Source organism: Lactuca sativa, chromosome 2 (assembly GCF_002870075.4).
Source record: "Lactuca sativa cultivar Salinas chromosome 2, Lsat_Salinas_v11, whole genome shotgun sequence".
NCBI lineage: Eukaryota > Viridiplantae > Streptophyta > Magnoliopsida > Asterales > Asteraceae > Lactuca > Lactuca sativa.
In genome coordinates this window covers 198,053,645-198,077,191 of record NC_056624.2, presented here as the reverse complement: position 1 = coordinate 198,077,191, position 23,547 = coordinate 198,053,645, and the positions used below count along the sequence as shown (strand labels likewise).

General features: G+C 34.8%; 2 protein-coding genes and 1 long non-coding RNA gene across 4 annotated transcripts; 1 reads left to right on the top strand and 2 right to left on the bottom strand.

Moving 5' to 3' along the window:
* Nucleotides 1-1,240: 1,240 nt before the first annotated feature.
* Nucleotides 1,241-4,133, bottom strand: LOC111921757 (phytol kinase 1, chloroplastic). 2 transcript variants are annotated; one of them, XM_023917337.3, is made up of 6 exons: nucleotides 3,678-4,133; nucleotides 2,412-2,479; nucleotides 2,188-2,319; nucleotides 1,987-2,102; nucleotides 1,740-1,854; nucleotides 1,241-1,655 (listed from the first exon to the last, which is right to left on the bottom strand). In XM_023917337.3, the coding sequence occupies exons 1-6, from the start codon at nucleotides 3,987-3,989 to the stop codon at nucleotides 1,469-1,471; spliced, it is 930 nt and encodes a 309-aa protein (XP_023773105.1). In that variant the 5' UTR covers nucleotides 3,990-4,133; the 3' UTR covers nucleotides 1,241-1,468. The 2 variants fall into 2 exon arrangements, with proteins under 2 accessions (XP_023773105.1, XP_023773106.1); XM_023917338.3 differs by having other exon boundaries at nucleotides 1,516-1,655; nucleotides 1,967-2,102.
* On the top strand, nucleotides 4,003-5,463 carry LOC122196526 (uncharacterized). Its single transcript, XR_006188423.1, has 3 exons — nucleotides 4,003-4,139; nucleotides 4,680-4,729; nucleotides 4,807-5,463. It is a non-coding gene; the product is annotated as an uncharacterized LOC122196526 (long non-coding RNA).
* Nucleotides 5,464-12,219: 6,756 nt separating this feature from the next.
* Nucleotides 12,220-15,436, bottom strand: LOC111921758 (SEC12-like protein 1). The gene is made up of 10 exons (XM_023917339.3): nucleotides 15,047-15,436; nucleotides 14,847-14,944; nucleotides 13,975-14,107; nucleotides 13,798-13,889; nucleotides 13,570-13,669; nucleotides 13,407-13,479; nucleotides 13,206-13,326; nucleotides 12,913-13,032; nucleotides 12,696-12,766; nucleotides 12,220-12,591 (listed from the first exon to the last, which is right to left on the bottom strand). Exons 1-10 carry the CDS (start codon nucleotides 15,218-15,220, stop codon nucleotides 12,398-12,400), a joined length of 1,176 nt encoding a protein of 391 aa, XP_023773107.1. The 5' UTR covers nucleotides 15,221-15,436; the 3' UTR covers nucleotides 12,220-12,397.
* Nucleotides 15,437-23,547: the final 8,111 nt, after the last annotated feature.

Sequence of the window (23,547 nt, the reverse complement as noted above, 5' to 3'; positions counted from 1 at the left end):
ACCATTTCTGAAAATAGTGTACCATTTTTTATTGTTATTTTTTTGTCTATATTTAATAAATGGTTAGTTACAAAGCCTTAAATAGGTCTGTTTCGTTAAAATTTGTTTCCTTCTCCGTTACAAAACCATTCCAAGCAACAACTCACTCTCCCAAAATGATAAAATTTGGTTTTGGGTTCATCGATTTGGTCTGGTTTAGAATCGATTTCATTCCTTACTTATTAATGACTAGGTGTAAAATCCGTATATTACACGGATTGATTAAAAAAATTATATATGAAGATATAAACTTTAGATATTTTTTTAAAGAAAACATTAAATATCAAACCATAAACATTAAGTATTTTTTAAAATAAAATTTCAAAATATATATACAAACAAAATAACGAATAAGTAAATAATTCAATTTTTATTAATAAAACAAACTACATAAATATAATTATATTTTGACCATATAACATTTTTTATTTTGTCAATAAAAAACAACAAAGTTTGATTATTTTTTTTATATAAACCATTATGCCTAAAATGTCAATGAACTTTAAAAAAAACATGTCAATTTTGAATTATGTATATTGAAGGAAAATATTAAAATTTGAAAATATAAGGAAACAAATTAATGACACATTAATTATTTTTTATAACCTAAAAATTAGATAGTTAATTAAGAAAATCAAAAATTACCACAAAATGACAAGTAGAAATTAATTTCTAAGAATTAATTTCTAAGAATTAACTACAAAATTACATGTGTTCAAATACATAAGAAATTGACAAATGGCAAAAAGTTCTTTATTTATTAGGAAGGATTAATATCATCGTATGTTTTTGTGACAGCTAAGTTTCTTAATTTTTCTTTATTTTAATTCTAACACGAGCTCTTGACAACAAAAGCGACCGTAGTTAGTAAGGCATCTTGGCTCTTGGTATCTACAAAGATCAGCATGTGCATATGGACAAACTACACGAGACTGTGTCGGACTAGGATTTCAGTCCAGACAACGTAAAGTTTGTTTAGTTAGTCACCTTAATTTGACTAAAATTTGATCAAACAAATTAGAGTTTAATTATGATTGCTAAATCATTTTATTAATAGGGATGTGAAAAGACAGAAAGCCAACCTAAAACCGTAAATAACTAAAACAGAATGAAATTTATTACTATTTCATAAAAACCGGGAGTTTTGGTTTAACTAATTTAAAGCAAATAAAAAAACAACCAAAGAAAACACATGTAGATGTAGTTGTCAAAAACCGATCGGTTTAAAGTTTAAACCCAAAAAACCCCCACGAGCGAACAACAACTCGCTGATGTTTCCTTTGGATTTTCATTTATTACATTTACTACATCGGTAAAAAAGATTACAACAGACTTATTCCAACGTTTATTATTCAACATTTATCACACAGCAAAAAAGGAAGCATTTACATCCAAATTAAAAAAAAAAAAATAACACTTATAATTAAACTTAAAACCCAAAACTCAAATAAGCTGTTAGCATGCTTACCAAAGGAACAGATATGTTATCATCCAGACCTCCTTTTGTCGGGAGGGACTCCACCAATGTTGCCACAATCGCAACCATTGCAACTCGTTCCATTGTCTTTAACCAGTCTAGCTCAAAGTACCCCAACTTTGAAAAGTAGTATAACATCCTATATACAAGGGTAAATTAGTCAATTACCCTGATCTAACCCATAAAACATCGCAATAAAAAAGGGGTGTCAACTGTCACGTACCCAACCGAGACTAAAAAACCGACCATAAACATAGAGATGCTACCCACCCAACTCTTCTGTTTGTTGTACGGAATTTTATGCAACCCAAATCTTCTCCCCATGATATCTGCAATACCTATAGGATATTATGTCAGAAAGAAGCCTAAGTTAATGTTTGTTACACATACTTTTCAGGCTATAAAAGTCGTGTCAAATTTGTTTTATCATGTCAAGAAGTGAACACACACATGAGGGCGAGAGAAGATACCATCGCCACCACACATCATGGATAGTGAAACCACACCGATTGGTGAGTCACGCCAGAAGAGGAGAGAAGATAGAATCAACATCAAAACATAATATAGTGGTCCCCTAAGCAATTCCCTGCCATCAAATCGTTTTAAATTATGAAAAGAAAACATTAATTGAGGACAACAGATAGTATTATCAATTATGAATCAGATCTTACTCCGGTTTTCCTTCACGGGTGACTGATTTTATGAGGTCTTCATTGGGGACGAGTGAAAGACCATGAACAAGAAGCCTAGTGCAGTTCAATAAGGGCGCTATAACCGCAAAATACCGAGCATCTGTAGAAGTACTAATCTAGGATTTAACGTCAATTGGTTGAACTCCATTTTTTAGAAAAAAAAAAAAAAAAAAGTTTTTTTTTTTGGGAAGTTTATAAAATACCTGAAGATTGGCCAGCAACCCATGTAAAGCAATCCAGATAATATATGAACCAGCTTTCTGCTTAGGTTCTGAAAGGAATATACAAAGAGATTGGAGTTTCTTTTTCATAAAACATTCTTTTATTTTTTTATTTATCAATTAATTTCATTCATGTGTCTACTTAGGCATAACAAACAACATCTGAATAACTCACTATACTCCTTCAAGACTTCAAACCAACCAACCAAACATAATAATAACAATGGAATGTAATGACCCATTCTATTACGTTGTTCTTTTTATTCCTTTGTGGATTCAATTTCATCATATCAAACAAAAATCAAGTTAATTAAGTTAATTCAATCGTTTTTGTATTACAAGGTCCCTGCCTATCTAACCCTAGCCCCATCCCCACATGATCACTCGGATGTTTATTGCTTACGAATAATCACTTTGTAGGGAACCATATGACACCTAGTCACCTACCAAAAGTTATGGCTTTAAAAGCTGTACATTTAAGTTGCTGTTGTTGATCACACATAAGAATAACTAAGGATGTCAATAGACTTAAAAACTTGCTAACCACAATTGACTTTAAAAGATTTCTACTTAATACTCCCAAGGTTCCAAAACATTGATTTTTCAATGCATGCAGTTATTACAGTTAATTCCACCTTTACCCTTGTATCAGCTTAAATTTTTACTTAAAATCATGATTGAAAAGTTATTGGTAACACAGTGTGAGAAACTTTTATTTCACTGTTAGTGTGGGACAAATCGTTATATCAGTGACGAATTGTTATAACATTAGTGGTATTTGAAGTGAAATGAAAAGACCCAAATAATTGTCAATGAGCAAAAAGTAAAAACAGGTTCTGAAAAGGTGAAAGTAGTGTCCAGAGTACGATTTACATAAACAGTACTACCAAAATCGGTGGATATATTTCATAATTTAGATTAGAATGTCACTCATTTTCCTAATTGAACCAATAACTTGAACTATGCTTAAGATTGATTATAAAACTTGAAGTTAATAATATAAAAGATTGAATTAAATTTGGTGAATAAACAAGGGAAAAAGAGTTAAAAAGACAGAACCCAAACACGAAAACGAGACCGGGCGATATAATCCATGTGAAGATCTACAGTTGCAGGAAACAGTGTCTGTCTGGATTCCGGTGACCTACGGAGGATACACTCGTACAAGACTAGAAGGTATTCTGTGTATGTGTGTTTATATATAGACACATTTATATCAATATCATGCATGTGGAGATTGAGAGAAACCTGTTCGATGATTTGGCGCTGTGTGAGATAATCAAAACCAGCGACAAGTCCATACGCGCCGCCAACGACAATAATGGTTGCTCCGGCGTCCTGAAGCAATGGGCCTGGTACATCGAGGGTAAAAGCACGCGGTGGAAGAAGAAGAAGACGTCGTTGCTTTTGAATAAAAGTAGAAGCATTCCGAAGTCCGTGCAAATTGAGATAAGGTGTAGTAGGATAGAAAGCGTGTCTTGGAGGGCAGAAGTGAGGACGTAGCAAGGAGAGTTTGGGATTAGTTGCGGTGGTGGCGGCGGCGACGGCGGCGGCGGCCATCTGGATAACGTCTGTTTTCTGACTCCACGAGTCAATTTAGGAGGAGGCTTGAGGGGTATTGGGGGATTGTGGGACCAACTACAGAGCGGTTCTGGGTCATACGTTTCTGCGTCTTTATGGCATCCGATTCATTAAGTTCGTCAGTACCATGTAACTATCAGTTTTTTCTCACACGGCCTTTCTTCCTTGAGGATTTTTCCTCCAAAATATTTCAAATTCATAAGAAAATTATATGAATAAAATTAAGAAATTTTAAACTTTTTCATTTAAATATTATCCCGACCTATAAATGTACATACTAAATAGTGATAAATCACAAAAATATCAGATGATTTTTCAAAATTATAACAAATAGCAACTTTTTTTTTCTTTACAAATTTATCAATGGAATCCAGATTGTTATTTTCTTTTTTGATCCGACCCCTTATTTTTTGTGGTCTCTTTTATTTATGACCTTAGTTTTTGTGGTTTCTTATATTTATGAAAAATTTAAAATAAGTGGATACCATATCTGAAATATGTTATCCACTATATGGTGAAGGACAAATGTCATATTAGTCCATCGAACTTGTCGTGTTTGTTTTAAAAGGTTACTTAACTTTTTTTTTGGTATATTAAGGAAATGAACTCTCGTTCAACCTGTTTAAAAAATCACTTAACCCATTATAACAAGTTTTAATCTCATTGTAGCCTCATATCCTCCAACCTCCTCTCTGCAGTTAGCTTGTCCTCCATTGCAGGTTACAAAATGAAAGTTTGATTTTTTGCTTTGACCTTTAACTTGGTCAAAATTAAAAGTCGTTTATTTTCTTTTTAGGTCGAAGCCTTGTATCAGTTATCAAACGGCTCCAGCTAAGGAAAGGGCATCGTCTTCTTCCCCCTTTGACTGATCAGGAACGATAAAAGGAATATAATGTCATCGAAGCAGCTCCGATGGGCATCGATCGTGGGTGGTTCGGGAAGTTACTCTGGGGTTCGTCCGATTCGAAGAAATAAGGAGACGATAGTGATGGTTCTTGGCCTGGTGATGGCAGGGGGTAGTCGACCTGCGATGGCCCTTTTTTTGGTTTGCTCTTCGTCATCGATACTCACTAATCGAGGGAAGAGAAACAACTACGAGGGGTGACATCGGCGTTGGTGGGTCAACAAGTAAAGGCAGAGGGAAACGGGGAACAGAAGGCAGATCAGGGAAGGAAGGAATATGAATGAAATCAAGAAATCAGTGGGTCGGTGGCTCTTAATCGATCACTAGGAGGGATCGATGTCTCGAGACTGTCAAAGGTTGCAGGTAAATGGATGGGGCTGCTTCAGCAGTTAATTATGTGAAGAATAGCAAGTGGCAGTTATCATAATCCTCAGAGATAATTTCTCTCTATCTCTTTCCCCCCTTCGTCTTCTTTGATTTGTTCTTTGTTTTTCAGTGTACAGAGTCATATACATACAAATCAATAATCAATCACCAAGTTTTTTCGTTCGATTGATCTAAAAATGAAAATAACTTCTTGACCTGATCAAGAAGGATAGATACAGTAAATATACTTTAATGGAGGTGGAGGTGCAGTTGATGGTCAAACAGTGGTCAAGACACACATTTTATAGCTTTACCCGGTATCAGGTCACATAAGGATATTTTAAAACAGGAAAACGAGAGTTCATTCCCTTAATGTACCAAAAAAAAAGTTGGGTGACCTTATAAAACAAACACAACAAGTTCGATGGGCTAATATGACATTTTCCCTATGATGAAATGACGTTTGGATGCTCTTAAATCGGACTATGGATTTAGAGGATATTCTCGTGTAATAGGGGTGAACGTTTAGACCTTCGGATCAGATCAAAATGGGTTGGGAACCGTATATGGACCGACATCGATTTACAAGAATATTATTGGTTATCAAGTCTCCTTTGATAGTGCAAATTCGGTATGTTTTTTTACCAGTTAAGTCCGACTAGTTTCGAGTATTGGAACCAAAATTTTAAAGTATAAATACATTATAATCTGTAAAATTTTAAAAAGATGCATATTTTATTCATTTGAAGTCAGATTGACATGAGAACTTTTTCAGAATGTAGTTTAGAGTTTATATTTGAGTTTATGTTGTAATTTCATTATTTTCTGTTACATATTCAGTGAGCTACATGTAACACCCCGGATTCCCAAGTATTATTTTATTGTTTTATTTTAGGTGAGTGTGAGGAGACTTGGCGAGTTGGAGTCCAAAATCGCCGAGTAGGATCGCGGTTTTGTGCGCGGGTTCGCGTCCGGACTCGCCGAGTCCAAAAGGTGGACTCGGCGAGCCCACGCTGTTCAATGAAACCCTAATTTTTAAGGTATGAGACCTATTTAAAGGGGCTTATGGTCGTCATTTGCGGCCACCAACCCCAGAGAGAACCCTAAAGAGTCTTTGAGCGTTTTGTGAGAGAGAAGAGGAAGATCCTTGACTATTTGTGGGTGTTTTTGCATATAGAAGAGGATCAAGGCAAGAGGAGACCAAAGAGGGTGCTAATCCAGTGATTCCTGAGCTCAGAGACTTCATTTGAGGTAACCATCCGTTCCTTTCTCAGTCCTTGGTGTAAATCTTAGAGTTAGAGTTTCTTTGTGGAATGATCCATGGAGTAATTGGCCTCTTCTCGTGTTGGTGCTTTAGATCTGGACCCAAAGAGGTCCAGAGACTCTTTTCCCTCAAGCTTTATGAGTGTTAATGGAGGCCATGAGCTTAGAATAGCATTCTAGAGACCATATCATCAAATAAGGCCTTTGAACCTTTGCATGAGCACCAAGATAGTAACTTTACGTGATGTATGTGCTTGGAAGGACTAGATCTATGAGTTATTGGAACGGATCTGACCTCAGGAGTGAGTTTGAGTTTATGCATGGTATAGACTCGCCGAGTCTGAAGAACAGACTCGGTGAGTAGCATGAAGTTTGCCCGTAACCACTCAGCGAGTGGTCTTGTCGAGTTGAGGAGTCGACTCAGTGAGTCAGGGAGAGTCAGGGGGGCTGAGTCAAGCCGGAACTCGCCGAGTTGTTCTTGAGACTCGACGAGTTGAGTCGTGGTGGCCCCGCGATTTATGCCAGGTGAAACTCGTCGAGTCAGAGAAATACTCGATGTGTCAAGAAAGGATCCAAGGGAGTCAGTGGACACATGTAGACTCGCCGAGTCGCCCTAGTGCACTCGCCGAGTCCGGTCAAATTTGACCGTTGACTTTTGTTGACTTTTAGGGTTTGGTCAGCGATGTGGCCTTTGGGCCAAGAGAGGGGTAAAATGGTCTTTTACCCTTAAGAGGGTGCCAAGAGAGGGTTGATTCTAGTCTCGAGAGTTATATTCATGAGAGTATTTGCCTTATATGTTAGGCGATGGCGAGTTTGAGATTAAAGTGTGGGGATATCTGCTTTCTGCTTTCCAGGTGAGTCTTCTCACTATACTTTACCTAGAGTGGTAACAGAGTTCTTGTATGTGACGTGTGGCGCCGCATTATTTCTATGTGATTTATGTTGTGTGTATATCAGAGATAGGACCAGTAGGTCCACAGAGCTAGGAGCAGAGGGTTCGCAGAGTTAGGGCCCAAGGGTCCATAGAGTTATAGCCTCGAGTGGCTAATATGTGCTATATGTGGTGTTTTTCGTATTATGTGCCAGTATATTTGTATGTTATTTATATGTTTGAGATTTATTGTGATATGTGATATGCATGATTCAGAGTTAGGACCCTTGGGTCCATAGAGTTAGGGCCAGAGGGCCCACAGAGAGCTGGGACTGGAGGGTCCCACTGAGACACACTGACCGGAGGGACAACAGAGTTATAGCCTCGAGTGGCTAATATGTGTTAGAGTGGTATTTTGGGGAACTCACTAAGCTTCGTGCTTACAGTGTTTTGTGTTATGTGTTTCAGGTTTCTCTTAGGATCACGGGACGGCACCGGCTCGATTGTACACACCAGAGAAAGAGTCATGTTTTGAGGATCCTGGTTTATTATGCAAGTGAAAATGGAGTTATGTTTTGTAATTCATTATGAATGAGATTTTAAGCAAAGTGTTTTTAAGAATTAAACGATTAATTTTAAATGAAAAATTGTTTTGAAATTTTCGGTGTTACACTACAGTCCTCCGAAGTCTTGATATTAATGTTAAAGTTAAAGTTAATATATACATATCTCATTTGGATTGACTTGTTATTTTTTATTGGTTTGATTATTTGATTATTATTTTTAAATTTGATTTTTAATTTACTAAAGGTCGAAAGTTTTAACCCCATAATGAAGATGTTACAATTTTCTTCGCACCACAAAATTCAACAAACGGAAACTGAGGATGACACTTGATTTTTAGAGCTTTTGATTTTCTTCGGAGGTCTAGCATGTGTATATAATTTATAGAATAACTAACATACACACACAGTCTAAAGTGTGTGTGTGTGCACGCGCACACACCATAAAAGCTTCATTGAACAGACCGGATTGTTCGTGTAAAGAACTCGGTTGTAAGGGCATGGTGAAATTTAGGGTCTATAATGACTCCATAGCTTCCAGATCCAAGTTTTAAGGAGAAGGGAAAGAAGAAGATGGAGTTCAATGATGGTTAGTGGTATTGGGACCATCTTTATATAATATTAATGATTTAAAAAAAATTAAATGTCCTACAAGGATAAAGTAGTAATTTTAGATCAAATATTTAACAAAGTAAAGCCATAAGGACCAACCATGCAACATATTAAAACCATATATAGACAATCTTTATCAAGGACAAAAGTTAGGGGCCAAATCTATAACTTTTTGTAAACATAGGAACCGTTATGTAATTTTGTTTACATTATATATTTTTGTTTTTTAATATTTCTATGATTAATAATTAATTATATTTTTGTTAAATTATGAAACATATTTATAAATGAAATGTCAGTACAGTCGATATTTTATGTAAAAGCAATAAAATATAGTTTTTGGTGAGGAGTTGTCACACACAATCACATTTCATTTCATGTACAAATATACTTATAGTATTCATATCGCATTGAAATAGGTTATACTTATAGTAGATAAATTGTAATTTAAATATCATTAAAATGTTATAGGGACATGATTCGTAGGTAAAGTTTCAACTGAATGCCAACTCGAAAACCAATACCAATCTTTGCAATGTCATTACGTTTGAAATAGTCTGATCATAGACTTCGTTTCCTCATTCACTAAGGTAGTGTTTGTTTTTTGTCCGCAGATCTGCGTGACCTCTTCTGTCTGCGCTGCGCAGACCACGCGCAGACATTAGCCTTCGCAGACTGTTTGTTTTTTTGAAGACTGCAGACCTAAAAATGTCTGCGCGCCCTCTTCTTGGCGCAGACGTGGACCAGAGTCTTCTAACATCTTCAAACATCTTCTAGCCTAAAAAAACATATATATCTTTATTTTTTTCAAGTTTTTTTTTTTTATTTTTTTAAATTTATATTTTTTCCAACTTTATTAATGATGAACAATTTGAAAAAAAAATTACAAAACTTAAAAAAACGTTCGACGATACAAACATTATATTTTTGACAAATTTATAAATAAAAATTTATTATAATAATAGTCGTTGAAGTTGTTTATATAAATATGACAAAAAAATCATAATATATTCTTATATTTTTTTTGCCAAATTTTGTAAAACATTATTTAATACAATATCGTCAATTTCTCGAGAAAATATTTATGGTACTTTTTTAATGGATTTAATTGAAAAAATCAAAGTTTATTTGCATCCATTTATGTATCAAATTTTTTGATCACTAATTATAATGTTTACTTATAAGTTTGCAACCAAAGTTGTTGGTTTTTATAAAATATATACGTTAATTTATATCATTTTTATTTTTATTTTTTATACAATAATACATAAAGGTTGATATAGATTCGTTGATTATTTCTAACAAAGTCATAAAAATATTAAAAAATCACTTTGAAGTTTACAAAAATCAGTTTATTTTAATAGCCCGCAGATGTTAAAAAAACAAACAGTCTTCTTTTTTCAGACTGCAGACGTTTGGTCCACCTCTTCTACTGAAGAGGTCTACAGATGTGGTCCGCAGACTGCAGACATTTTGCTTCAGAAAAAACAAACAGCACCTAAATCAGTAAATCTTATATGATCAAAACCTAAAAAATAAATACATGTTCTATAAATATTACATCTCCTCATATTTAACCTGTCTCAACCAAAAAGTAAAACTTATCTTAACCCCTACACTAAATATAATTGTCTAGTCTCCAAAATATAATTTTCCATTCTCTCTATTTTCGGGTTAGGTAAAAAAAAAAAAAAAAAAATCGTTTGTAACTAGCACTTTGTATCAATTCAAATTGATTCAATGTTTTCCTTCATGATAAAATTGAGTTTTCTTTTTTTTAGGAAAAGGACAAGGAAGAAAGAAGTGCAGAGGGGCCTCATGAAATAGAGAGGTGTGAAGAGAAATGGGACATGTGTTGTGTGTGAGAGAGAGGTGGTGGGGTTGGGTGAAATTGGACTCTTCTTAAGTTTGAATATTTAAAAAACTAATACAAATAAATTAAAAGGATATATCATCATTTTAAGTTTGATAGGGAACAAATCTAAAAAAAGATACCCATTTTTTCGACGCAAGTTGAAGTTCTTTGGACCGTATCCAAAAAAAAAGGCGTAAATAATAATTAAAATAAAAAGAAAAGTAAAAAAATTAATGGCAATTTAGTCAATTTTGTAACGTTAGGAAGTAAAACCAAAATAAAATCTACCCAATAGTCAGAGTTAAAATTGAAAAAGAAAATGAGCTTTTATTAAAAAAATCACAACATAGACTAAAAATAAGATTTATATTTTTTTGTTTGAAAAATGAAAAAGGTTAAATGAAACTTTGAAAGCATGTTTGTCAAAACTGCGATCGTATACGATCCTAGGTATGAAAAACGATATGGATCGTAAAAAAATCGTATTTTGGTAGGATCGCAGATAGGATCGTAAGATCGTAGTTAGGATCGTAGGATCGAGATCCGATCCTACCTTCCCTTGACCAATCTATCATTTATCATTTTTTATTGTGACTTATGACTAATATTTTAAAGTTTTTATAATTTTTGAACGAAAAATTAAATGTTTGTAATATTTTTCATGATTAGTTATTATAAATTAAATTTATATTTTATTTTGTGGGATGTTAGGATCTCGATTTCGATCTTGCAAACCCAAAAACGATCATAGATAGGATCCCGATCTTAACAACCATGTTTGAAATATTTCCAAAAGGTTGGTATCATTGAAGAGTATACAAACCAAATTGATTTATAATACTATATCATTCCATTTTTTGAATAATAAAAACAAATTCTCCCCGATGGAATAAAAACAGTCTAGTAGAATCGAAATATTAAGGAAATGACATTGTCTGAGAAATGCTTCATTTTATATTTTTGCACATGTTTTTTTTTTTTTAAATGGAATAGATTGGCAAAATTTTGGGCCAATCTGAATTGGATTTGAACTATTGTCAACCAGTTTACCTGTCCCCATTAACCACTCGAACATCGATCCAACTTGCAAAACATTGGAGCCTTATAAGGTGTAAATGTAATAATTTGAAATTCTATGTTTAGTATATGTTTGATAAGTGTAGTTTTTATTTATAATTGTTCGACAAAAATAGTTGTACGTTGTATTTTTTTTATTTATTATTTATTATTATTATTATTATTTTGAAACGGCAAACTTACCTAATCTAATCTTAAACACCATATATATCTCATAATGAGACTTAAACCCATAAGCTCTCATTTGAGAGTTAATTCTTACCGTTAGGTCAAAGGCCCTTTGGTGTTATACCTTTTTTAAATGTATAAAGTTACATAATATCAAAAGTTAAAAGTTTCTAAAAGCTACAAGTTGTTGGTTTTAAATAAAAGTTAGAAGCTTGCACTGTTAAATAAAGTTTTTTCTATATTTTGATTTTTTTTTCTTTTGTTCTTATAAGCTAAAAGCTCGATGCCCAACACACACCAAACAGCAAACTCAAACACCACCTAATCTACTCTAAATAATAATATAGACCTTCCTCCAAAGAAGACTTGAATCTTCAATCTGCTGGTTTTACGACACGTTTCCAGCAACTACAAATACCAGCCTTTAGCCTCCATTTTTAGACATCATTAGTGGAATAGTTATAATTAGGTTTAGATATACATGACCCGGTTGCTTAAATCAACTGGATGGTAAAAGGATCCGAAACAAATTTAGAGGAAAAAAGAATTAATATTACAAACAAGACAGAACATAAATAATTGTAGGGTGTCATCTCTATTACAAATTGCAAGTAAGAAGAACCAAATTTTTAGTTGTCAACATCCGGTTGAAAATTAGCTCCGTGATCTCTACAAATCATTTTATGAGAGAGAGCAAGTGATGTATGTTTACATGTCCACGGGGCCCCACATGTTTTTATCATCAGATTGATGGTCTCCTACGTAAGAACCAAGTTTAGGTCGTGCAGGTTGGTCTTTCGCCATTGGTAAATTCCAAAATAAATCAGAATTCTCAAAGAATATGTAGAACAACACCGCAGATGCCAAAAAAAGTCCTATAAGCAACATATATAGTTGCCATTCTGTACCACACATCAAAGATTAATGTTAGTTATACCCAACCCATAACACAGCCAATTCATTACAGGTGTGTGTGTGTGTGTGTGTGTGAGAGAGAGAGAGAGACCTTTCCAATCTGCAGGAACGTTTAACTTGGTCACCATAGCTCCCCATTCATTAGAGGTGGAAAGAACAACCCTGCAGAAGGAATTCGATACCATTCTTTTTATTAAAAGACAAAAATACCCTCATTGTGTAATTCGGTTTTGTGACAGATTCCGATTCCAATTCCAATGATAGATTCCATTCCTTGAAAAAAATTATGCAAATCAAACAGCACATACCTTTCACTGGGACAGAAATCCAGGGAGGAGACGGGATAGCCCAAGTGAAGCCTCTTACTCCAGTGACAAACTTCCATCTTCTTCACTGATACTACACATACATCACCATCTTTACTTCCCCTGTAATGTAACATTATTGGACTTAACTTACAATGACAAAGAACCTAATCTAAACCTTCAGATATTTAAATGCTTACAAAAATATATATCACTATTTTAACAGCAGAGTTTTCGTAATCATCTTTGATTCATTAATTATTGAAAAAAAAAAAAAAAAAAGGCGTAACACTTACTGGGCTAAATATTTGCCATCCAAGCTGATGGACATTACACAAGCAGGCTTTCTAAGAAGCCTTTTGAACCCAATTTTGTCCCATGTAGAAATATCCCAGACAACTGTGATTGATCTATTTCCTGCGTGTATAATATAACATCCATATTAGCAAAAAAAATGGGATCAAAATATCCTTTATACAAAGGAATAAAAAAAATACCTTTTTGGACAGTGCAAAACAAAAACGGTTTTGTTCCATCCTTAGAAAATCGACATAGTTCAATTTTCTCATCCTGCAATGAATAAAAAAAAAAAAAACAACACATAATTATGACAAAGAAACCAACAGTACCACATTTTTTGTAATATTAATTAGATCTTACTGAAGTTCGAGTCAAAGAGTTGACTGGAACACCATCATTCGCATTCCAAATCCGAGCGGACCCATCCGTGGATGTTGAAGCTAAGAACTCTGAGTCTAGGCTGAGAGTACAACAATCAGAAAGCCAAATTTTGTAGAAAAAAATTATAGTATATTAAATTTTAGTTTTACAATTCGTTTACATATAATTATGAATAATGATGATGAAAGTTAAAAAAAATCTACAGACCTGAAATCCATATCGTTGAATCCCTGGTGAGCTTTTGGTTGATCTACTATGACACGCATGCTTGGCCACTCATATATTCTTAGATGCCCATCCTTCAATTAATTGGCCGATATAATATATATAAGCCTGTGACCAAATTTATAAATTATAACATAACAAAGTTTTTAATATTCTTACCACACCTCCAGCAGCAAATCTAGATCCATCCGTACTAAATGCTAGGCACTTCTGTGGGCCCACATTTTGGAGGGGTTTTAGCTCTTTCGCCAACAACTTCAAATTTTTCTCTTGATCATGCAATTCAAACACCCTGCACATAATATAAAAGGCCATCAATATAAGTTATACATGCATCTCTAAAGTCAACTCCCTTTCACAAATCCCAAAAGGCATTTCTTATCTGATAAATGTATCTAAAGTAGTAGATCGTGGGTTCATAAGTAGTTGCAATTTTTCAACAAATTGTTCTAAGAGGATGTTTGGTAAGTAACTTGGGTAATGATAAGTTTATTACAATCATCACTACTCAAAGATCCACAACAACCCTAATGGCAGATAATATAGAAATTTTGAATATACATAGAAAACTACAAAAGAAAAAAGAAAGGACAAAACCAGATATACCCAAGAAGAAGAAAAGAAAATAATCAAATAGGCATTTTTTGTTGGTGATATTAGTGTCACCGGTCATTTTATGTGATTGAAATTAATTACAGTGCCAAATGGGAATTTAAATTGTGATCTAACACAAGTTAGGTGGTGCAAAAATACACACTTGTATATAATACAAGTTCCTCATGGATTATGAGGTATTGAATTTCATAACCCAGGCATAGGCATAGGGGACAAATATCAATAAGGAAAATGACCTCCAGATTCTTGAGTACCATATTCTATTTTCCTACCCTATTTGAGTAAACACAATTTGCTATCATATCATAAAATTACAGTTACATTGCATTCAATTGTTTTCTTTTTCTTGAACGGGAACTATAATAAATTCTTACTAGAGAAAGACATTAAGCATTTTTGAGTTTGAGTAAATCTACCTGCAGCCGCCCTTGGTAGTAGAGCAGATAATATCATCACCGCTTGGATGCACTGCTAGGCTTACTGGATCACATCCGTCTTCAAACTCGAATGTGGCCTGTTATTCCAAACAAAAACAAGAAAACGCACTTAATCAAACAAGTCAACGTATACGAGTGTCTACTGTAAATTCATACAGAGAGAGAGCAAGGGGAGAGACCGAAGGAGATGACGAGAGAGATGTGGTGAGACGGTCGAAAGTGAAAATTTGAAAAGAGGCAGGGAAATTTCCGTGCTTCGACTTCCCTAAGGCAACTAGATGCGCTTCCTCCGGCCGCCTGATCCATGACGCACAAGTCACCGTTCCTTGCTCCGCTGCGACGCCGCCTTCCATTTTTTTTTGCAGAATGATGGAGGGTTTTGGGGGAAGTTCAACGAGTTTTAATTACTTTTTTTTTGTTCGTTGTACTTAAGTAGTAGATGAGAATCAAAGGTCAACTGTATAAAACAGATCATGAACGCGGGTCAACTGTTAGGGTATCGGATCGAACCGAATATCCGGTCCGAATTATACCGCGAGGCGACATTGTGAATGCGTGGGCCGGCGCTTTATCGTTGATAACTACGTAGAAGCGTGGGACCCTCCAGTTTCTTATCATTATAATACGCTTAAAATATCGTTAAATACTACTTTTGTGAACGGTCTTAGATTAAATTGTTTCTTTTTTTTCCTTAAGGCTTTATATTACTATCCAGGTCTTACGACCAAATGTCATGGGCCGGCCATGGTCTAACATCCAAGTGTTATGGGCTATCCAAATGATTTTATAATCTTTAAACGGATATATATGAGTTGTAGTTTACAAATTGGTTGTGCATTGATGATATGAAAACGCATCAGTAACTTGATGTTATAAAACGTATTGATGTGTATAATTTGATGAGTAAATAGTGCAAGCATATAAATGAGTAAATAGTACAAGCATATAAGTCAATCCTTTTGTCTTAACGAGAAAAACGATATCTTCACGCTCCTCAGTCATTTGGTGTTGACTTACAGTGTCAGGCTCGACCAGAAATTGATTGATGTGTTCGATTTAAAGTTTCATGTCATTACAAATCAGAAACCGGAAAACAAAGTATTGGACAATGAGATTGATTTTGTTCCATGTCTCATGTCTGAATGATATCTTGCGGAAAGGATGATTATATAATCACTTATCTTAATACATGTAACTGAGTGGGTCAGAGTTCGACAACAGCTTTTGGTGGCTACAATTTGCTGATCAATTTGGAAGATTATACTAGCAGTTATAGTTATTGGATTTATCCATGTGGGAGACTGTTGGATTATGTGTCTAAGCTCATAACTATAATTGGTATAAACTTGAATTGATAGTAGCACATTTCTTTTGGATTTCCCTCAAAGCTAACAATTGGATAGGATTATTTTAGAGAGAAAAAAAAATAATTTATTATTTGATTAATAAATTTGAATGTATAGTTTGTTAATATGTTATGAGAATAATATATTAATTAGAAATTATGATATTTGATTAATAATTGATCATAAATTAATTGGAACTAATTTTGGGTTTAATTGGATTAATCTACAGTGTACGGGCTCTTTGGCAATTTAATTAAGGAAAAGGCTCTAGAACCTCCTTATGAGAGGTTGGAAAAAATCTTCTAGGAAGGGCCTAAAAATTCCGTCTAAAGACTCTTGGATGGAGAGATGTGGGCTGCTTGGTCATTGCGACAATCGTCAATTTTGGTTAAACAAAGTCAACAAAAGTTAACCATGTCAACTCAACTCGTATTTGAATTTTAGGATAAACTATTAGCAAGTTATAAGACAGAGTACCTCTCTTGTTACCAAGTATTGAATATAAAGCCTAATTGGGGTTATTAGCGTAAAAATTCGATAATTCAATTATATATTATTAGGTATAAATAATATTCATAACACAATGTAGTTGAGTTCATAAACTTTATACTACATGATAAATTCATAACAAATGTTGCATGTTCAGATTTTTGGTAAATTTGTCACCAAATACGACAAATTCTTTACCTGGCTTAAACACTCAAACTTTAACGAAAAGGATTTGGAATAATCCTAACTTTCGTGTAATTTATTATTATGTTTGAGGATTTGGAAGGTCCTCAGCAAGTTAGTCCAAGAAATGTCCCAATAAGAACCCAAATCCAATTAGGGTTTTCAAATAAAATGACGATTAAGGTTAAGTGTTTCAACTTAACCCAATAAAGACTTAATCCATTAAGTCCATCACTCCACTAGTCCAAACATACAATGTGGTCGGGTGTGATTCAAAATTCCAAATCCAACTATCCAAACACGGGTCCCGACTAATCCAAAATGCACATTTCCAAAATTAGGGTTTTCTAAACCATAATTAGGGTTTTCAACCCAATCGTGTGTCGTTAGACCATTAGTTTGTGTTACATAAACTGGGCACCACCCACTACCACCCCGGGTAGTGGTGGTCAATGGCGGTCCGTGGCGGCAACCACCACCTTGTGGTGATGGTGGTTGTGTTTTTAGGCCAAGACAATACTAAAAGTACTCCAACTAATAGTCCAAATGCACCCAAAAGCAAACCGCCATCAGAGATGGTGGCTAACGGTGGCAGAATGACAACAGTGGGTGGTGGTGTGCGGGCCTTCCTTGGTTTCCAACCGATCAAACCCACACACACACTCACAAATATGATCTTGACACGTAAACACATCCAACTCAACCACCTTGGGTGGCAGGCGACGACCGGAAGCATAAGAACGGCGACCTAAGGCCACCGATAGGGATGAGCAGTTTTTCCCAAATCTCGATCCCGTACCAGAACTGGTACCGAACCGTACCGAATTTAAAAATATGGGACGGTACTTGGTCCTCAAAATACATGAAATTCGGGAATCGGTACCGCTGGTACCGATACTAGTACCGAAAACCGGTACCATTCCCGGTACCGGTACCGATGATGTTAATTCGGTTCGATACTCGGGATTGATTTTTGATCAAATTCGGGTTTCGGGAAATCGGGAACGGTATCGGTTCCGTCCCACGCTCATCCCTAGCCACCAGTGACCACAAACGAAGTTCACGACGTCATATTCACAGCAAAGAATGAAAGAGAGAGGATGTGGGTGGCGTTTAGACTTACCGACAACTTCCATTTCGCTCACGCCCAACACAACGATGAATCACAACTTCAATACTCGGTCATTGGCGGTTCTCTTAGCAGCTCACGACGGTTACCGCTTCACCTTTGACTTCGCTGGCGACAGGAGCGACAACGGTGGTGTTCGACGGCCATGCGACAAGGAGGTGGCGATGGATGGAGTACGAGGGCACAAGGGTGCGCGGCTGGACTTCTCGGTGATAACAGCTGAAACATGTCTCTTAGGTTTAGGATTACGAAACATAAAGGGTGACGAGTTACCCGACGTCGCATCATGAAGCGGGAAGGAAATTAGCATCAGGTCTAAACCCGTGTTCTTTACAAACTTCAATCCGTTTTTACAAGTTTGGTCCCTACTCCACCAAAAACTTCTCAATATAACTCCAATATTTACCATTCAACCCTCTAAGCCTTCAAATCCTTTCAATTTAAGTCCATTAATTACCAAACACACCCTGACTTCTGAAATCCTTTTCAAATTAAATCCATAACTTACACTTTTAAGCCCAAAATCCAAAATTATACCAAGTGGCTCCCCGAAACCAACACCCCGCTAAATATTATTGATTTTGGCTACCATTATATAAAATAATAATAAAGATTACATCTCGGGGATTTTGAGTTTATTATTTATTTAATTGATTTTAAACGAAATGTTACATGCTAGTCTAAAACTCTTAACTCTTAAGCTCGAAGTTCATGACCAAAGTATGAACTTCAAGAGAGTATAAAAGCAAGTAATATCTACAAGAAATGACCAAAACTAAGAGAGAATACATACTACAATGCAAATTTTGTTTTTTTCTAGCTAGAGAACAAAAAGGGGTGAAAGCCTTTCTTAAAAGCACATATATTACACACAAGTCCTTAACTAGTTAAGCATTTATGTCCCTAAAAGCTAGCTTGTCTCTCATACCTTTAAGACAAGCCACGTTTTTTATTAAACTGATCACAAGCCCATGCATTCCTTTTCTTTCATAATTTCAAACATAAGAAAGCAAAAGAAGACAAAACTTTTATATTTTATAAACCAAGTTTATAAAATATAAACTTTAACTTTTTGGTAAAAAACAAAAGAATTCATCTAGTCCAAAATGATGTACATGGCTTATTAATTCATACCATATGAATTATGTAATCTTACTTGCTAATGAAAATTATTATTTCCTAGAAATAAACAATTTCCAATTTAATTATAAGAGTTTATTGAATGTTTATTAAAACCAATTTTTAATAAATAATTAATTATATCAAGTTGTTGTTGATTAGTTTTCAACATAACATACAATCCTATGTGTGCATGTAACCTTAATAAGATCTACGTCTTTTCTAACTGAACATATAATATGAACAACCCTAGATCTCTAGTAAATAATCGAAAATCACACAATGAGGGTTATAATACACACCTTTGATTGTTATGTAGTAATAAAAATTCCAAAAACCTTGAAGATGTTGAAGCTTGAGAGCAAGTGTCACAAGTGTAACACCTATAATGAATCCGTCACACCCCCGGCCGAGGCGGCGGAACATGCCGGGCTGTGCGACTAAGTTCATGGATCATAGATAAATTGAATATACAGCACAAGTACAACAATAAACAAAACAACATTTCATTACATATTTATGTTTTCATACAAAGTTCTTACAGATAGTAATAAGATAATAATACGAGTTTGCCTTAACAGTTCAAAAGTAGAAAATTAAAGTACTTGCTAGCCATGTTTTCCATCATCTGAGTGTGCTCGTAATTTCACTGATTTCCTGAGAATACATGTATTTTAAAAGTCAACACGAGGTTGGTGAGAGTCACAGGTTTTCTGCTAGCCGCAGTAATAATACTTTCAAAAATCCAAAAGTATATTTTTCTTGTATAACAATAGTTGAAACAATGCTTGTCATGAGTCTTTAAAAGCCAATAAGTAATTTTATAAATAAATCTATGCTTTTAAAGAAAACGTGTTTGATATAACTTCATGAAAGTTTAAATATATCCATTGTATAAGTAACCACTATACTTAAAAACAGTTCTGAAAGCAACCAAACCTATGGTTGTAGTGAAAAAAGTGAGAGAGATTCGTGTTAATGTTTTTAGTGAGTTCTATAATCGAGCTATAGACGAAAAGTACCCCTCCCTACGACGCTTCATTGGACGTCGTAGTAACGATCGTAGACACATATCACCTGCTTCGATTGATCAGTCGATGGCTGTAGCTAGCAACCGCAGGTGGGGTTGTCGACCCCATATAGATCTATATATATGTACCTTGCTCCGAAGATTAACGATTATAGTAGTGTGGGGCAGGCTAAGTGATTAAACTCAGCTAATGAATAGTAGCGTCTCACTCAAAAACCATTAACGAAAAGTTTGTGAATAACTCTCAGCCCTAACTTAATTTTAGATAAGTACCGGGCATAATGAATTTCGTAGTATAGTATTTGTAAAGTCGAGTATGGTTGACGTATTTATAAAAGTATAAATTACTCGCTCTTATAGAGATATGTATTTTAACATAACGATCTTTTATAAGTGTGAAAAGTCTTATGCATGATAGTATTCAGATATGGAAGTCTTTATAACTTTAAACTTGTAGCATGCATTCCATATAAAACTTATATATTTGCATAATAAATACTATTTAACACATGTATTCTCCCCCAAGAATAAATAAAATATTAAAAAGGGGCCGTAACTCTCACCTTATTGAGTGGTTAACAAGTTGTTCTGAAGACCGGAATGTATTGCCGAGAGATCGTGATTTCCGTGATTAATCCGATTTCCTAGAAATAGCTGTTATAAATTAACATTGGGTTGACATTGTGTAGTTGAACTAAGTGTAATGATTTATAAATTTTCTAATTATCTCAAAATTTATTTAAATAATCCATTTAAATAATTCTTTTCTTTTTTTTTCTTTTTTTTTTTAAAAAAAAAATTAAAAATTTAATTTATTATTTTCCCGAAATGCTTTAAATAAACCAAGAAAATTTTAAATTGGGCTAACTTAAAAAGGAAATTTATTTATACTAAATTTTATTTAATAAATAATATTTATAAAATTGTTTATTTAGTTTTGTATTAAAATTGGATTAATTTTGAAAGTATTTTTCCAGTTTAGGGTAAGTTTTAAACATTCTTATCAAACTTTTATTGTTTAAATCTTACATTTGAAATAACTTTCACAAGGAAGGGACTAAATGCGGGCAATTTAAAAGTATGTGGACTATATATATTTAATTTGCAATGATGTTTGAACAATATACAAGTTTATAATACGAGGCATATGCCTCCTGTTCTTCTTCCCCGACGTGATACGCAAACGAAAGAAAGAAAAATAAAATAATAAATAAATAAAAATCTTGCAGTGGTTTATTATTATTATTATTATTATTATTATTATTATTATTATTATTATTATAGTTCTTGATACATGGAAGCTTAAAACGAAATCAAGGGGGGTGGAGATGGCTTACTAGTGACGAAATGGAGGCCAAAAGTGGTGGCGATCGGTGGTTATCACTGCAACAGGAAAGATATGGCACGTGGGGGTGAGGTGAAGATAAAAGAGATCAGATTTTTTTTTTGTCTGTTGGGGTATGGGTGGGCCCCACATGGGGCTAAACCTCCCTTACAAAAATTCGGTTTCTCGGTATTTGTGCATTGATTTTATTTTTCGAAAGCTCTGTTAGATAGAGTATAATTCAAGGATTCTAGAACATCAAACGGATTAATTTTTGGAGTTACGGATCTCCGGGAAAGTGCGTTTGAAGTTTTGCGTCTTAATGGTTGGCGGTGTTCGTTTTCGCGACTTTCATAAATATTTTCGTAAAAATTATTTCGAGCGTGGAATTAAATAATATACTATATCCTGGTTCCAAAAATGCTCTCAGAAATCCCGTCGGCAAAGCGTAAGTGCCTCAACGGAACGTTTTTGTTTACGCGATTAAAGAATAACAGTATTTTACTGTCCGTTTTTCTTAAAACGGTTATATCTTTTGCATACGAACTCCGTTTTAGACGTTATTTATATTTTCGGAAACACGGGAACATGTACTATAATATTTGAATGTTTTTTTTATTTCTCAAAACTGTTTAATGCAAAATTTCAGTTTTTCAGACGCATTGATTAACGTTGTCATTTAAGCGGTTTACACACTCGGAAGCAATGTATCATATGACATCATATAATAATTGGAATAAAGTTATTTGTTTTACTTTAGGTGCATTAACAATCAGTAATTCGCATAAACAAAAGATTCACGGATAGATTGACGATTATAATAGTAGCCCTAAATTTCGGGTTGTCACAGAATCAAATACACACTTATCAAGAGAATGAGATATGAAAAGGAGGAGGAAACTTCAATTTTCGGTTGCTCTTCTTAAGGTTTCATCTGGCCGAAATGGAAAAGATCTGAAATAGGGCGTTACAACTCTCCCCCACTTAAATTAGATTTCGTCCTCGAAATTATTCTTATCAATCCTGGCAAGTGAAACAACCTGAGCCACATGACCACAATCCCAAGTCCCCGGGCATACCACAACCTTCCTAAATCGACCAAAACCAATCCCTTGCAGGGCTCTCCAACCTGCAAATGAACGAATCTCCTTCATAATTCGACAATAATCCCTTGCGAATTAATTGCGACTGCTCAAACTAAAATCTAAAGTCTCGAGAAGGTCTGACTCCCTGACAGACCGCCCATACTGAACTATTGTTGAATCCATCCCACTTAATTTCCCAACTGACTACTTAACTTTTGATACTTGAGATTCCCATTAGAAATCATGATCACAGACCAATTATCCATGCATAACACTTTTACTTGACAAAGACTCAGATAATCCTTCGAGTAAAAGACTCATACCTGCAATAGTTAGACTCAGACGAGAACTGTGTAGCAGGATCAAATCATCTACTCTAGGATTATCTAATCCTAAATATAAGTGACCTAACATATCCTCTAAATAACAAATTACTCCACACACAAGCTCAAAATCAATATGACTGCCCTGACTTATCTGGATGCCTTCACCACTAAAACCAATCCAAAACACAATCACGAGAGCTAGATCCATCATAAAAAATGAATCCATTCATTACCCTTGAACCCTTCGACTGATGGCCTCGAAATATTGATACCCCAATCCTTATTCCACTGATATGAAAATCCCGCACAAAACTCTTGCAATACCCGACTCGAGATCCTTTCCAGAAACCAACTTGATGCTCAACTCATAGCCCGAGATCCACAGTTCTACACTTGCATTTCACTCACGACTCAAGATCCTTTCCACTCCCAACATGCCTCGGAATCTCCATACTGAAAAACACCACAAAATCTCAGACACTTCCCACTAATCCGGGAACTAACTCTCTCAACCCAACCCTATAGGTCATGGTTTCCCTGATACGCGTATGGGTCCTGTGCTTTCAGTAGTACGGGCCCATACTACCTTCCACACCTACCCATATTTGTATGAAGTACTACCACAACACCCTAGTGAAAACATGCATAA